At 38.1% G+C, this 17,997-nt stretch overlaps 1 protein-coding gene across 1 annotated transcript; it reads right to left on the bottom strand.

The window, feature by feature from the left end:
- Positions 1 to 4,277: 4,277 nt before the first annotated feature.
- On the bottom strand, positions 4,278 to 17,287 carry LOC134057958 (interleukin-5 receptor subunit alpha-like). Its single transcript, XM_062515002.1, has 10 exons — positions 17,185 to 17,287; positions 16,683 to 16,837; positions 16,401 to 16,548; positions 15,740 to 15,848; positions 15,467 to 15,654; positions 13,245 to 13,381; positions 11,653 to 11,797; positions 7,839 to 7,926; positions 6,568 to 6,655; positions 4,278 to 4,400 (listed from the first exon to the last, which is right to left on the bottom strand). Exons 1-10 carry the CDS (start codon positions 17,285 to 17,287, stop codon positions 4,278 to 4,280), a joined length of 1,284 nt encoding a protein of 427 aa, XP_062370986.1.
- Between the last annotated feature and the right edge of the window lie 710 nt (positions 17,288 to 17,997).

Here is a 17,997-nt window from a genome sequence, read left to right as displayed (position 1 = left end):
CAATGACACCTTTGTCTTTAGAGTTACTTTGTAGGAGCCATCTGGTTCCTTTCAATATGAGTAGACCCAGTTGTATCAGTCAGCTGGCACTGGCTAATCAGATGCCAGAAATAACTTGCACATCTGCAATGGAGAAATACAGGGCAGTATGCTAAGAACATCACATGCACCATTCACTTAGCCCTAAGGAATATTGGTGCTGTTTTCCATACAAACAGCATTTCCTTGGCCATGCAAGTGTATCCATATACATATACCTGCACATTCATGTGATCTTTATGTACATTTAAGTATTGCATCCTCCAGTTTCTCTACTTGATAGTGATAAGAAATAAGAAAGAGGTGGTCATCCTGTCTTGGACACCTGTTCTAGACTGAGATTACTGGAGATCTTCTCTCAATATCCCAGGGCTGTGACCAGTTCTGTTTCATTAGATACCCAAACTCGAGGAAGCAAAAATTAGAATCTTGTAGTGTATCTTGTCTCTAATAAAGGCCAGGTCTTCAAGTTAGAGCAGGAGATGTATTTCTTTAATTATCTCAGCGAAGTTAAAGCAATAGATTTGCTCTAAATTAAACCAGTTTGAAAACTTGAGGAACATTTCTGACTGGAAGTAAGTTGTTTGTACAGCAGATTACAGTGTTGGGCAACCAGACCAGCCTTTGTGCTGAGTCCCAGGGCTGAAGGTTGCTTTGCTGACTCCCATCATCCTCTTGAAACTATTCTCCTTTAAAAGCAAAGAGAAGGGGCTATTTTTCCTTCAGGACCTTCAGTAATGTAACTCTGATACTTACATAGTCGCTGATGTTCAGGAAGAAACACAAACACTAAGCAATGCTCCTAGCCCTGAGTTCCTGTGAGCTAAATGTCCTTGACTGAAGTGGGGATTTGGCGTTGAAAGCGTAAAACTGGACAGCCATGACACATCACCAGGTTTTATGACCTTAGCAAAGGGATTTTGACTGTGTATTCATAAGTGGAGATGAAGAGCAGACTATGTGCAGTGCACTGCCCAGTGTCTCCTCAGGTCCCACTTCAGTACCAGAAGGTGAAATCTTATACACAGGAGTGTCATTCACCAGTAAGGCAAAGGCAAGAGCTTCATTGACAAGAGAAAGCAAGCCAAGCTGAGCAGGATTTTCAGAGAATCATAGAATCATTTGGATTGGAAGGGACCCTTAAAGACCACCTACTTCCCATGCCATGGACAAGGACACATCCCTCTAGATCAGGTTGTTCAATGCCCCATCCCACCTGGACTTGGACACCACTAGGGATAAGGCATCCACAAAATCTCTGGGCAACCTGTTCCACTGCCCCACCATGCTCACAGTAAAATATGTCTTCCTATTAGCTAATCTAATTCTACCTCTATTTCCCCTTGTCCTGTCACTACATGCTCTTGCAAAAAGTCCCTCCTCAGCTCTCTGGTCAGCCCCCTTTAGGTATTAGAAAGTGCCACAAGGTCTCCCTGAAATAATATCTTCTCCAGGCTGAACAACTCAAACTAACTCAGCTTGTCTTCTTTGGACAGATTCTTCAGCTGCTTGGTCATTTTGGTGGCTGTCCTCTGGGCCTGCTCCAGCAGGACCGTGTCTTTCTGTGCTGAGGGCTCCAGAAGTGGACACAGGACTTCAGATAGGGTCTCACAGGAGCAGAGGGTAAAAATCCCCTCTCTTGTTCTGCTGTTCGTGCTGGTTTGGATGCCGCTCGAGACACCTTTGGCTGTAAGTGCAGGTTGATGGATGGTGTCCAGACTCACCCACCAGCACCCCCAAGCCCTTCTCAGCTGCTCTGTCTGTTCATTCCCCAGCCTGTGTTGCTACAGGTGTAGCACATTGTAGCTGGCCTTCTTAAGCCTCATGACATTCCCACAGGTGTTAGAGCTTGACCAAGACATTCTGGTTGATATCCTGTCCCTCAGATGTGTCAACCATACTACTTCTCTTAGTGTCATCAGCAAAATTGCTGAGTATTTTGTATAGGCTGAGGTGTTTAATGCCATACTGAGCGTGGAATAATTTTGCTCTCAGATCATTACTTTTATGTATGTATTGCAGATTAATCCACTACTGGAGGTGTTGGATAGGTTTAGAATAATATTTTATTTTAAGGAAAAGCTATACCATTTTGTGAATACACTGGTCAAGTATTTATTGGAAGGTTCCAGATACTGTATTTTGTTTTATCAAATTTGTACTTTGGGATTAATTTTCAATACAAGTGATATTATCATAATGTTTTATGTGATGTGTCTCTGGAGGCTTTCTTGTTCATCCAGGCAAGCTCTTTGTATTGAGCAAGGCCTCTTGTAAGAAAAGCAATTTTAATTTGAAAGAATTATATTTAATTCTTCTATTTTCAGATAAAACAATAAAATTCCTTTAATCTGTATATTCTCTGTCTTATTTTAAATTCCTGGCACTGCTTTAGGGCTTCGAGCACTGTAAGCCAAAACTATATAAAATATATGTATAAAATATATATTTTAAGGAACAATATAATATTCACTCTGTGTAGTCTGTGTTCCAGATATGAGTGGCCAGTGTAGTTCTCCTCTACCCCTCTTACCTCACTTATATTGTGATTTTTTCATTTTATCCATTCTATATCCTCACCAAGAAAGGAATCTATAAGTTCACGTTGCTTTCTAAATGCCTCCTCTAATGATTTTTATCAGAAATTAGGAGTTCTTTCCCCCGTCTTGAGAGAACATTTCTGAACGTTGGAGATGGGATAAATTGTACAGTCTACCCACAGAGATGGCGTCTGATCATCCAAAAGAAAAGTTATTACGCTGACTGAGGGTTTTCCCCTCAGCACTCAAGATAGAGGAGATATTGCAGGAGTTGTCTCACTGAAACTTGACTCAGTACCTGATACCTACAATTTACCTTCTGCCTGATGGTTTGTTGGGCATCAGACTGACAGGTACAGATGTTCAAAGGTAAGGCCACCTTACCTTCTGTGAAAAGTAAAATGCAAGAGGAAGTGTAACATTACCTACTAAAATTGCTTGTCCTTTTGAGGTCATTAACCTGATCTTACAGGAAACAAAGTCATTTATAGTCCTCTTGCTGTTCAGACATTTCTAGATTGAGCTTTCAGCTTGTCACCAGCCATTCCTAACAATAAAGGAGAAATAGTGCAATCTTCTCCATTGTGGACCTTTTACCAAAACAAAAAGCACATTTAGGTGAATCAAGACTCAGCACCAAAGCATATCTTAGAAACTTTTATGTTTCAAAAGCACAAACAAAATTTTTATTATTGTTATTTCTTCCAGTCAATATTATTCTGACATGGAAAAACATTACCAGTAATGAAAGCATGTAAATTTTAGGTACCTTCCAAACCTTCCAGAAAATTATGTCCATCACTGATTTGTATTTCCCACCTTCAAAAAAGAAATGTCTTCTTTGCAAAATCAATTCATTATCTTCCAGTCAAATAAACACTGTCCCAACTAAGAGTTCGAATAATCTGCCCTGATTGTGTACTATGGACTAGCATAGCTCACAGAATCAGCAGACAAGATTATTTGAAAGGACAGGGGAAAATAAATAGCAAAATTGGTCAGTTATGAACTTTAACTTCTCTGAGTTAAATTTATTTAAACGATCACAGTACAGCAGAAACCTTTTGTTTTCTTTACCTCATCTAAAATTTTCTCATTTTTGCTTATTTTACCAACTGCAAAGTCCACAACATTAAAAGACCTTGTCTTCACAAATATCTCTTCTTTCTGGTTGATGTATGCTTACACAATGCAGTGACTCAGAAAGGGATTTGGGGCTTTTTGAGCTTTAGAGAATACTTGTGAGATTCTCATGCTGTTTCAAAAAACATTTACTGCTTCCACCATTTCTCATGACCACTTAAGTCAGATATTGAGTAGCTACTGTGAGATTTGTAAGAGCAGCCAATCTTCAACAGGTCTTGATCTATCACACAATACTTAGAAGCTATTGTAGCATTATGAAACACTGAGTCTAATTTCATTTTAACCCAAGGGGAACTCAATATTAGCTGATATTTTCTGGGATGCTCTAATTTTACTGGGCTGATGATCAGTTTTTTAGAGACAAACTGCAAGATACTGCTTTGTGTTTGTGATCCAAAGCTAATTTTAAGGGTTGCGTGTTGTCAGAGCACAAAGGACTTCAAGTTATTGCGCTAAGACAAGCTCCCACATCAGATGTTCTTTGATTTGTTTGAATATCGTCTACCTCGTGGAAAGGTACACTTGCCTGCAGATAAAAAAGGCATATCATCTCTATAGGTCTTCTAACACTAATTCCTTCAAACATTTCTGTAGTTGAATGTTCTCATCTCTGTTCTCTTCTGTTGTTCCCAAAGTAACCTCTGAGTGCATCTCCATTTGCATTGACATATGTTCCTGTGGGATAAAAATTACATTATGCGCAAAATCTGCATTCACTGGTATTAAAAATTCTGTATATTTCTACAGGCAATCAGTTTATTTGGCATATATCTGGGATTAGTACAGATTAATTACTATATCACAACACACAAAGATGATATGAATTACTCTCTAAATCGACAGGTTGCTCACAGACAAATTTGCTCACTTGTTCTCAGCCTTAATTTTATTGCTTGGCATTCTCCAGGATGATATGACCATTGTGCCATCAACAACCACTTGAATCAAAAGATCACAGTGTCCTCTCAATAATTTCTTGCTGCCATGTAGACAATAACTACCCAGCTACGCTGAAGTCTTCTGTCAAAGGTTTATTCAGTGTTTGTAATGGTCTGGCGACAGAAATCACTTCTTTCTCTGTCAGTAACATTAAATGTAGGTTTTGTTGTCATTATATATTGAATACATAGCAACTTAAACAGTTCTAATGTGAAGGGAGATGTAGAATATAAACCTGATGGTGACGATTCTGTATTCTGCCAGCCCATGTTCATAGCCACAATGGATATTATCAGTTAATTTTCTTACAATTACTGGTAAAAAGGGACCTTACACAGAAGAGGTGATAAAGATACTCTTTAACCAGCTGAGCTCAGGGTCAATATGGCACCTTTAGCATCAAATTTGGTCAAATTATATTGACCAAAAGTGTCATAGAAATTATTCTGAATCTTGAGACTTGAATTATTCTGAATCTCTGAAGAGACTTGGCCTCAGGCCAGTTCTGGAACTCTTGAGCTTTACTGAGAAGATGAGTGTATTGAAGAAGAGGAGCACAGTCTGCTCTGGGAGCTAGCCCAAGGTTTGTGGAATGAACTCCAGGTAGAAGTTCAAAACACTTCAATCTTTTAATTTTTCATTTGATTATGTAGAATATGCACATCATTTTCTCCATAAATTTTATTTTGAAAAGATAAAATTAAACAAAACAACCCATTCTTCTTGCCTTACAACTCAAATCATGATTCTTGGATTGAGATGATCTGTGGTTTCTGTCAGAGTTTGCAATCACAAAAATATGTTATTAAAAAAACAAAACATAATATTAGAAGGCATACATCTGGGGAAAGGAAACAGCATAAGGGAGAACACTGGGAATTGCTAGTTAAAATACTGAATGTGCTACTAGAAGATACTTTGATATTGCAGTGTAAGTACAATAATATGGTGGGATAGAGTAAAATTAACAGAAATCCTGCAGACACTCTGAAGAAATATTTTGAGCACATAGAACAGAGAAAATCCCCATTACAGTTTTCTATTTCAATGGTGTTTTGCACCAAAAAAACCATAATTTGGGTGCACCTGTGCCTTCTTCTCATGTGTTGCATAACTAGGTGAGAAGCAATCTTATTGTGCCTTCTAGCACACAGTTCACTTTGTAGCTTCTCTGGAGTTTCACAGATCTAAACTTCTGCCTAACACATTTCTTCCTGCAACTCACACAATGGCAGCAATATGAAACACTGAATGTGCAAGCCAAGAAACTCTATTAATGACAGTCACAAAAATATTATAAATATTTAGTCTTTGTTTTGCCAAGTTGACTAAGGACTTGTAATCTGGCATGAGATAAGCAAGCATCTAAATTTATCAGCTCTTCCAAAGTAAACACCTCTGCATAGAGATTTCTCCTGGAGCAGGGGCACAGCTGGGGTAGGTTATATTGCATGCACTGTGCAGCCTCCTCCTTCCTGCTATAAGAATGTGCACATTTACTACTCCATAGCCAATGACTTGCAGATGACCACAAAAGATTCCCCCTGATAACTGACCTACATGCTTACAGATATAACATCCCATAACTGTCTATTCTTCAGGGACTCAGGGTGGTCACTCCTTAAAATGTTGGCCCACAGAGTGTGGATATGCTGGAGCACACTGGACATTTTAGTCCCATGAGGATTGTCCTCCATCCTGTCTGCGGACATAATTTTCCTGTAATCTCCAAAAGTTTTCTGTTCTCTTCTGGCTTCACTACAAATGCTGTACATATCTTCTCCTTTTTTTTTTTTTTTAAATACATGCTGCTCCAAATGCAATGTTGTACCATTCTGATGGCAAGTAACATTGTGCGTGTCAATGTGGTGAAAGAAAAAAGACAGCAAGACAGTCACACTACCTGGTGGTAAATCTCATCTGCTAACCACGTTGTGATCTTATCTGAAGGACGTGGAACAGGTGTGGTTATAGCTTCTAGGCATCTATACCTGCAAGACAGTGATACAGGCATGCAACCATTCTTGACTGCAGGAACAGAACAGACATTAATGCTTTGTAATATATACTCCAAGACAGCCATTGCAGGCTATTTCTAAAGCCATTTAAATGTTTTTTTCTTTCTTTTCACTGTAGACACTTTTCTCAATATTTTCTCAAGCTCTTCTTTCATCTGACTGGTTTCTAACCTGCAAGTTTTAAAAGGATTGGATGGGTATAAAAAACCCTATGATTTCTACACAAATATTATTTCCAAGCAAAGTGAGTACTTATGGCATGCTACTGTGTCCATAGCTTAAAAAATTATTCCTATGTGTTCTTTCCATAATTAAAAATCGATAACTCCTATTATACAAATCAGGAAAAATGATAAGTCATTAATTAAATAATGTTTACTTTTAATAGAGGCTCCACTTACATACTGCACCTTCCAAATATTAAGATATCTTGAGTTATTATCCTATCCTGGACAGGTTTATTTCTCAGTTCAAGAGAGCCTTTGCTGCCATAGGCAGCTGTCAATAGGATAGCTATGTTGGCAGGCAGAAAAGTAGTGGCATAAAGAGAGTTAGCAGCATTAACTGTTGGGGGGTATAGGGCCACTACTATTACTTTGCTCTACTAATGGTATTAATAGTACAGCAAAAGAAATTAATTCCATCAGCCTGACTCCCCTTTTTTATTTATTTCTTGCAAACTCTCCATCTTAGAGTGAAAGACTGCTTTCATAACACCCATGGTTTATGAAGTGAAATTGAACAGCAAAGCATGCATCTCTGGCCTGATTAATAAGGGTGGCCTTCAGTGCTGAGCCTGTGAAAGCATGGGGCAAAGTCACACTGAAGATAGAGAGGCAGCTGCCAGAGTTAGATTTTGAAACGTCATTTATAGTGGCAGAAATACACCAGACAGTAAGGTGTGAGACTGGATCTGCAGGGGACTGTGGTAGGAGCTGCAAGAGGGGAATTATGTGTCAGTGTCTTACACTTACAGGTCATAACATCAAGCACTACTTTGTTAGAACAATAGCTGGAAGTGCACCATTAACTGCTTCTTGTAAATATAATTTATCTGACAAAATCTGTGTTTGACTTTTATCAATTGTGGTTTTTACTCTCACCCTGACCCCTCTTCCACCAAAAATTGATACAGCCATCCAGAAATGTACACTACCTTCTACATGCATATATCAGCAAACCTCCAAGGAAAACCAGAGGACAAAACAATGTGAGGCTTAGCAGGAGGATATCCACTGTCTTTTCTTTTTTTTAAAAAAAAAAGAAAAAAAGAAAAAGGAAAAGAAAAAAAAAAGGAAAAGTAACATTAGTTATATAGGAGAGGCCAGAGTAGTTGTTAAATGGATGAATTGCATATGGACTCATAAATATTGCTATATTCATGAACTGTCACAGACACACTTATAAAGAAACATTTCTTGGAGGTTTTTCGGGGGAAAAGTGCTTCTGTCTTCAGCACTGTTCCTTCCTCTCCTTCCTTTTAGCCCTCAACCTTGTTGCTGTCTTTGTCCAGCACTTCCTCTTGCTTCATTCCATTCCCTCCTTTTCCTGGAATTCTGCTCTCATATCCTGGGCATGGCCTGTCCTGCCACTGGATATTTCCACATAGCCTTGATTCCTCTGGACATCAAACCCTCTGTCCATCTGCTATTGGTCCTTCTGCTGCTGCTCCAGCTCCTGAGCTCCTGCTGCTGCTACCTCCCATCTCCACACACAAGTCCCCCACTCCTGCCTCCTCACCACTTCACAGCTGTAACTGATTTAAGGCAAAATGAAAATAAAAACATTTTGTCAAACAAAATATTCTCTTTGATTCAAGAAGCAGCATTTGGTTTCTATTACACTTACCTTTTTAACCCAGCCTGGCATAGTCCTAAAGAAATCACATCAATACATATTTATACTGTTCAACAAATGCTACTGCTCTCTACCTTGCATTTCTTCCTCCCAAATACCCAAAATACCAAAATAGCAATGTATTTGGTTGACTCAGAAATGTTTTCTGGGAAATTTTATTTTTTGTTTGATATCTAGCTTTAGAGCCACAACTAGTTTAGATTGGTTTTAACTAAGTACTTTGAAGAAAAACGGGCAAGGACAGCTCTTAAAATGTTTATAGTCTGAGGCCAGTTAAACAGTGGTTTTAGGATCAATCTAGATTAAAAATCAAAGTATAAAATAATGGAACAAAAGTTCAGAGTTTGAACCCATTTATTTCCACGAATTTAATATGAAACCAAGAAAAAACCCCAAGAAAATTGTGGGCAGAACTTATAAGAACATGCCTTACCTTCTTTAAAGTACTAAACTATTTGCTTTAAGATGAAAAGGAAGTTATTTTCTTCTTGTTTTCTGAGATGAGGGCTCAGAAAACTTATTCTGAACAACATCTGGACTGTGTAGTAGAAATTTTTTTTAGTTTGTGGTAATTGCTCTGCATCATTCTGCTAACCCTGTATCATGCACACACCCAGGAGAAGAGGAAGCCCTGTTCTTATTATCAGCTGAACCACAAAGAGGTTTGCTTCTCCTGCTTTCTTCTTGCATTTTGGAAAGCAGCAATAAAAGAAGTGCGTATATTCTTTTGGGTAGACCATGTCATGGTGGGGTATTTTTCAGATGCAAATGCTTTAAGTTTGACAGACATAACAGAACTTTGAAACCAAAACAAGTGGCTTGGTTTGCAAAAATGCAGAACACTTCTGAATTACTACAAACTTCAAAGTGATCTATGAATGCTCATCAGCTCTAAAAATTAGACCAATTATTTCAAGTTTCTTACATGTGAATAAAGCTGATTAAACACTTCTTTTTTTAGCAGAAAGTTTCTATAGTAAACAGCTCAGTTCAGGTTAAATTGTGAGGGTTTTTTTCAAGGACATATGCTAATTCCAAAGGAGAATTAATGTTTTCCTCATGAGAAAATTAGCAAATTCTTTTCATGTCAAAGGAACATTTCAGAACAAATATTTTAGTTATGTTTTGAATTATGTTATTTCATTTTGATGTTTCAGCTTTTTTTAAATGAAGGCTAAAATGCCTTTTTAAAATGCATTCTTAAAGAAATGTTGCACATTTCCTAGATGAAACAGTAGAATGTAATGGAGAAGCAAGCAGAAAGCAGGTCATGCCATGCTTCTTCAAGATTTTCAGTAGAAGGAGGTCCTGTAACATCAGAAAAATCGACACATTTCAAAACAAAAATATGTAATGGATGTTTTTCTTTTCAGGTTACTTGCATAATATCCATTTATACATGTTCCCAATTAGAACCAAATAGAATAATTTCCACAGAATACAAAGTAAAATGGACAGAAAAATGATGTCTCAGCATCAAAGGAAGTATGTAAAGAGATTTGGCTTAGCACCTGACCCTCCCATGGAGTATCTCCATAGATCCATTTTATAGAAAGCACTGATCCTTCCTGAGTAGGAAGGAGGGGAATTGCTGCACCACATGTGCAGTACATTCCAGGACAACCCATCATGCTGCACTGAGCACATGCAGATATTACAGCTTATGTGCCATGGTGGTCTTGTCCGCCATAAACTTTCCTGAAGTGGAGGAAACATGCTGTGATTATTGAACCTCAGCAACAGCTGTAGAGGCAGCTGGGAAAGCAGCAATGTTGAAAACAGCTAAAGGAGACTGGCAGATGCTGAGAGCAAGGTTTGGTAGGCTGGAACCAGAATGGTGATGACTCAACTCCATTTCCTTCTTCTGGTGAAGGCAGGGAAATCTACATGCCTCCACCCAGAGCACCTCTTCTGATTTCCCCTATCTACACATCAGATGTGTCTGGCCTGATGCTAGGCAGACAGACCAGGCAGACCCTCCTAGACCATGCAGGGGTCCCAGACTCTGTCTTTAGTGAGAAGAAAGGGGGACCTTTAAAGTGGAATTCAAGACTCCTATGGCCTGTAAAGTTGTCTCCTTCACCACAATGAACATGAAGGGCAATTAGGTTTCTCTCTCCATGCATTTCACAAGTGCAATGCTTTTGAAGTTGAGTGAATTAATTTAGGGCAAAAAAGGTTTCAGCAGGCCAGTGGGATACAATGAGGCATCTGATAGAGCAGGCAGCCAGTATCCAGTAAACTCTATAACTGAAATTACTTTCAATCCATTTCAAAAATAATAATGTCTTTCCTGGAATTTCCTGTCCTCAGAAAAATATGTATTTGAAGGTCAAAGATCAAAAAGACATATTCCAAAATATAGCCTGTTGACACACAGACGCAAGTTTCTCTCCATAAATACAGCATCACACCACTGTGCTACTTCCCCTCGGCCTAACCTGACGTCAGGAAGCTTCTGCACGTGGAGGCATTTTTCTCATCATGGAAAGCACAAGTTTCCTTTGTAAGCACACCAATGCTAGGTGTTTTCTTCATAGAGGTTGAAGGAAAAGGCTCTTGTTTACTTTATGCTCAAGTGAGCTGTTGGGGCCAGAGAACATATATTTAAATGACAGCTAAACCATTTCCTACCTCTTTCAGATAAGAAATTATTCCACCAGTTTAATAAGGGACATTTTGGACTTGGTCCTTAAAGACTATGTGTTTTGATGAATGTTATGACTTTTTTGGATTTCTTGGCTTACTGATTCCAGTTGAGAGTATTTTTAGAGATGTGTGGGCTGTCCTTTGTGGGACAAGGCAGCAGGGTGGAGGGATGGTGGTGTTAGCACTCTTGTCGGCTGCTGACCATTATTATTTGCTAAAGGTTGTCAAGAGTCAGGTGTAACTTAACTCAGGACAGCAGCTCTGTAAAAACCAGGGAAGTAGAACTCAGACTAAGGACTCTCCTTCCCTTCAGCAGAGCCATGTGAGCCTGATGTGTGCCCTGGACCCCTAGGTACAGTTATGACCCAATAACAGCCTGGAGAAGAAGAGGGACAATTGTGAAGTAAACACATTGAATGGTAATAACACAACCCATGATAACAATTATGAGTAGCATAACTTACCATCGTGAATAAATACTGGTTCACTCCATTCACTCCAGATCTTGTTTGCTATGCAAATCTCTTTCTTTACTCTCACTTGTACTGCATATTTTTTTGCTGACTTATGAAATGGATACTTATAGTTCTCTTCAGTGACATTTACAATCTATCAAGAGAGATTTAAGGGATTATTTTAAGATATTTTGCATTACAGTTCAAACATATATAAACTAGGAGTGTCAAATATTACTATTTACATCTCTAACTAGTAGGAGATTTTCGGAACAAGCTTTTATGTCCAGATACAATTTGACTCTCATCAGATGTGTATTAAAACTCAGAACTTGAATATGAAGGGAGACTGGAACTGATAAGATGGAAGGAGGTATCTTTTATGGCAGGACATAAGGAATTTGAAGGCACTGATTGGCCTTTCACTTTTTATCACACCACATACAGCATGAACACAGTAACTATAGAAATGCAGGTTTCAAGATTTTGATGTGGGTAGTGTGCTACACTTGCTTCTCAGGTACAATAAAATCTTGCATTTTTCAGGTGAAAGATGTCCACTATTTTTGTGACTATCCTGAAACACCTCTAATTGTGCCTATGAAAAAAGCACATCACTTGAAAAGATCAAGCCCGAACACGGAATGATGGAGTTTAAACAAGAGGGATCTCAAAATCATCCACCACTTTTAAATACTGAAGCAAACTTCTGTAAATAAAAAATGTTAAAAAAATTAGGAAGTAAAAAAAATAAGAGAGAAAACTCTTGTTTGTAGCAATTAGAAGTGATGTTAGAAGGCTACAAAGAAGAAGAAAGTAGGAATCTCACACATGGAGAAGATGGAATCTTTGCTTTTTTGGTGTTAGGAAAGCATGGTCTCTTCTCCTCAGTGACTGACGTGGTGTGGATTTGACCCTGTGCATGATGTCTCTTCCTTCTCTTCCCTTCACGACTTTTCCAGTTTTGGTGTCTGTTAATATTTTGTGCTGCCCAATTAGCACAACATGAAACTTCAGGTGAAACTCAGCATCTAGATGGGCAAATTAGTCACAACCTGTATCTTGCATGTGACATGCTGGTCATATATACTCAAATAACATTTGACCTTTGCCTAAGAACACAGAATGGTTGACTCAGTTTGTGGTTCAATGTAATCCACAGACCTTTTTTCTTCTGTGTTGACTCCTATATTTCAATTCCTTATTTTGTGTTGACACATTTGAACGGTATTTCCTAATCATAGGATTTTTCTTATTAATGACTTTCACCTTGTTGATTTCAGACCTAACCAACATTTCAAATTCTAGTCTTGTTTCCCATGGTACCTGACAGCCTTTCCTAACTTTCAGACAATACTTTTTTTTCTATAACAAAATAGTCAATATGGTCTATATGATACTAATATGCAATTCAAATATAGGAGACAAAAACTTCCAATTAACTTCAATGCAAGCCTGACTCTGAAAGAGTTCATACATTAAAGGCAATGGAATTTCCTTAACGCTTATTTGAGATTAAATTCTGTTAAGTTTGAGGGATTCCTTGATTTTATGGAAGTTATGTTACACAGACTAAGTATCCTACCAGGGAAACTGATTACCTTACGGTCTGTTATTTTCACTTGGTACAAAAAACATTTTTTCTTTGCTGAACCAATAGTGGGTGGAGGTTTCCAGTGAATTTCAATACTTCTGTTTTCAAGGGAAACTGAGACATTGATTGGTGGGTTCAGCTTCTCTGAAAAATAAAGAGCACAGAGAGACCTTCTGTACCTCATGCTCTTTCTTGTATTTAAACTGATGTAAAACAAATGAAAGTACATTAGTCCTTAAAACACACAGCTGAGTGTTTGGGAGTTTGCCACACCCAAAGGAGACATTCTAGTGAGTGACTCATTTTCTTTGAAGTTGCTGTTCAGTAACTGTCTCAAAATAAAGTGTCATAGTTGGGGGTTTTGACATATTTTTCTAGGAAAGGCAGAAAGAATAGGCAGGAGAAGAAGGCACTCTCGATAGTCTGTGTTGGTGTTGAGGAGACCTTGAGTCTGCTACTGGCTCCACGTCATGTAGGATACATGAATTTTGTCTACCCACAGGCTTGGTGTTATTACTTTAAAAAATGGAATTTCATCTCTCACAGAGGGGTTACAGAAGGAGCACTTAGAAAGTCTTCATAGAATCTTAGAAGGGTTTGGGTTGAAAGGGACCTTAAGGTCCTATTTCCAAATCCTCTTCCATGGGCAGGGCTACCTCCCACTAGACCAGGTTACTCAAATCTCCATCAAACCCGCCCTTGAACACATCCAGGGATGGGGCATCCACAATTTCTCAGAACAACCTCTTGCCCAGAGAATTTGTCTGATTCAATACATGAAGATTTCTGAAGAAATATCTATCTCTCTCTCCTGTAAAGGAGATAGCAAGCACTTGCTATAGAGGAAATAAAGGATAGGAAACAAGGGATATTTGGCTCCCCAGGATTTCAGCCGTGGATTCATATAAGCAAATCTACATTGTTTTTTAGCAGGGCAAGTGTTAGGGCACTGATCCTGAGTGTGTGCTCAGTACTCAGGCATCCTCAGCCCTTCTTAGCTGCTACATTTCTACGGAAGGAAGAACTCCAGCTGGAGTTTTCTGAAAAAGCCCTCCCAGCAGAGGCAGAAGTGCATGGCAAGTTTCTGCAGGCAGGGTCAGCGAGGTCTGGGGATGACAGGGCTGCAATGTGGAGCCAGTGAGAAAAGCCAGAGAGAGGCAGAGAGGATGAGTGCAGCATGACTGGTCCATGCAGCTGCTGTGCTTGCTCCAGCAGCCCTCGAGGCTGGGGGCACACCATGACCTGGGAAGACTCATGAGCCATGAGAAGAATAAGATGCAGGTTTTGGGGGGTTTTTGTTTATTTGTTTGTTTTGTTGTTGTTGGGGGTTTTTTTGTTTAGTCTCTGAAGTACTGCTGCCAGACCATTCTCCCTTTTGTAAGGATGTCAAGAATAGGCAGCAATTTCTTTTCATCCTTATGTCATGTGTCAGATTATAGCTGGTTCTGATTGCAGAGTGAAACTTTAGGTGAAGCAAACAATTCTAATGTCTTAGAAAACGTTAGGTGAGATCTAACTCAGAATAAATTTTTAGAGTTTTGAATAATATTTTTGCTGTTCCTTGAGCTATGACTGATTCTCAGGTTACTGGTATGGAAGATGATTAACTTGTTAATGACTTAAAAGTAATTTGAATCTGCAGTCTTTGCTAAAATTCAGGTGAATTTCTTACCCATGAGATTAATTCAAACTTCCCAGAGAAGTTAGAAGTAGTAATTTTATATGATCATTCAAAACTGTTGATAATTAAAAATAACTGCCAAGATATTTTTAACTTAAAAAATAAATAAAAATGCTGCTAATGTTTGAGAACATTAAATTCAGATTATAAATGAGACGTGTGACTATTTATGCTCTTTTTCTTAATCACACTTGCTCAGCACTATAAAAAAAAGGCTAGAAAAGGAAAAAAAAGTGGAGAAATAAGGGTATAAAAATAAATTAAATATTTAAAATAAAAATAAATAATTAAATATTTTTCTCACATTAGCCTATCTTTTCTTCTAATTAAAATTATAAACAATGTTGCTAAATCCAACAAAAAAAAATTAAAAAACCCTTCAGCCCTAATCCATTATGTTTAATCTTTGTGTAACCTTCACAGTGAGATGAATACCTAAACAATTAGAATTAATATTATGACGTTGTCACACCTATTTCCTTTTTTGCTTTCCATGAAGTAACCAATAAATAAACTTTTCATAATATACAATAATAAATAATACTTACCAATTGTCTGAGGTGTGAAAGCTTGGTAATAAGACAGTTCACTTGAACTGTTTCTCAAATTTCTCACAGTTATATTTAAACTTATTTTCCTTGATGGCTGGAAATGTATTTCTTTCATATGGCATCCAATATTTTTCTTCCTTGTATTTTTTATATATTGCTGGCATACAAAAACTTTTCCTATATGTCTGTGAGAAGGAAATACAAGTTTTTTAAATCAAAGACTCAGGTCCAAAATCATGGTTTCATACTTATTTTGCTGAACAGCCTTACCTGTATGAGGTAAAAATCTGGATATCTTCAGGAGCTTCTGCTTTGATGTGCCAGGTGCAGTTGAAAAAAGAAATGTTATATATGATGCATGAAAGATTCTGAATGTAGACTGCAACAAAGAAATGATAAAAAGAAAAAATTGTGTTTATTTTATATTGATTTCCTAATAACATGATGGCTACCTTTACAAACCCATTATATTGGCTGATTTCTAGAAGTGAGAAAAAATATTATGTGAGGAAAAAATAGGTCTTTTTACTTTTTAGATAGTGAAAACTGGGAAGCACATCTGCTACTAACACCAAAGCCTTACTAACCCACTTAAAAATGAATTAAAATCTCTGATCTTTTGAGAATTGCTGAAATCATGTGATACAGAAGGCAATCTTCATGAGACATGGGTTGGCAGGGAAAATGAAGATTGTTTGGGCCATACTGACATCCTGCTCAGCGGAGCTGCAGTTTTCTGAATCTGAACTAATCTAATAAAGGAAATAATTCTGCAGTATCTCAAGGTGTTATGAACCATATTCTTAACATATCTGTAGAAAAAAAGAAATACTAGTAGAAGATAATAATGAGATTTCAGAAAATCTCCAAGTAAGACAGGAAATTATCATAAATGCTTGGATTTCCTAGCAATGGGTAGGAAATAGCTGACCTGGAGGTGCCTTGTAAGTAAATTCTGTCCAGTCACTCTCCTTAATTATGTCTTCTGTTTCTTTTGCAAAAAGTTGTGTCTTAACTTTAGCATTAAAACCAGAGTATAATTTAAGATGTATTATCTTTTCCTTCTCCTGCAGTCTTTCCTAAAAGGAGGAAGAAGACACTCCATGAAAGTAGATAGTTCTAAGTATTGAAAATGAAATTATGCAAACTCATCTCCTGAATGATACAATATATTATTTCACTTTACACTATGTGCAACTTCTGAAGAACTTACTTTCCTTTCCTTAGTGGTATTGAAGAACTTATAAATCAAAATATACTTCACAGTGAAGTTCTTGGTTTCTTCTTTTGTCAAGTTATTTTTCCAGGACAAAATAACTCTTGAATCATCCCTGGTGGTCCACAGAACATTATGCAGCCTACGTGCATCTGCAATTACAATGATATTACATGGAGAGAGGATCTTCCACTGTGTACACAAAGGAATTGTCCCAATGCAGCAAGGCTTGCATGCCCAGTAACTCTACAAGTACCTCTATTCTTGCATGGAGCAGGAATTTCTGAGCTTTGCTAAATATGACTTTCAGCAGGAGGAATCATACTGCTTTTTGCAGCTCTCAAAATTAATTTATTCACTTTTGCCTGTCTTGGACACCTCTCTTACTGTAAGTCTCTGTTTCTCTCTATGGGCCATAGAAAGTGCCTTGGCAATTAGATTGTTCAGATGAGACATCTGGGATGGTTAGCATAGGGTGAACTGTTGATACTTTACTTACCCTTTATGTCTTCTTGTCCACTTGCCAGGATTGTGGAAAACAGTGTCTTATGCTGGAAAAAGCTAAATATCAGCAGGACAGGAATGACTGTAACATGTGCCATAGCAAATGTTTTGGGCCACAGGTCTGAGAAACTGAGACTCCTTAGTTCCAAGTTTGGTTGAAAAAGTAGTTAGATCATGAGATTTTCATTTTGCATCTGTGAAATATTAGAAAAAGATCACCTAGAAGCTTAAAAGGTGTTGAAAGTACAAAAAGTAAATATGAAATTACATGTTTGACAGGTCTTTTTGACTGGTGCCTGCTGTTCCCAGGATGTTTGTTTTCAAGCCCACTCTTTAACTGGGTGCCAGGGCCAGAGAGCCATAGAGCCCTGGTTTTGACAGCACAGCTTTGATTGCGAGCCAGCACCACAGACATGACACTACTGACACTGCAAGCAGTTTGTGGAGGGCCCCCTGACATATCCACGACTAGTTTTTAGCCTAGTAGCTCTACTTGTATGTGTTATTTGGCCTTTTGTGACCATAGAGAACTGTCATTTCTAGACTGTGACTTGTGTTACCTGGTTTAGGAGGATATGAACCATAAGAAGAGATGATTCCTGCCGTTTGAATAAGCATCAGCAAGAGAATTTGCTACATTTGGAATACAGTGAGCAAACAGACTGATCAAAGGTGGTTTTAGCAAGACAGCATTGCTATTTCTCTGAAGGGTCTCATGCAGAGGTTGCTTTAATGTAAAACAACATTTGATTCCTTCTGTGTTCATATGCCTCCATGTTCAGAGACTTTCACCCACTAACTGATTTAT

The sequence above is a fragment of the Cinclus cinclus genome, chromosome 2, assembly GCF_963662255.1.
Source record: "Cinclus cinclus chromosome 2, bCinCin1.1, whole genome shotgun sequence".
Lineage (NCBI taxonomy): Eukaryota > Metazoa > Chordata > Aves > Passeriformes > Cinclidae > Cinclus > Cinclus cinclus.
Note: the sequence above shows the minus strand (reverse complement) of the source record. Positions and strands in the feature narration are given on the sequence as shown.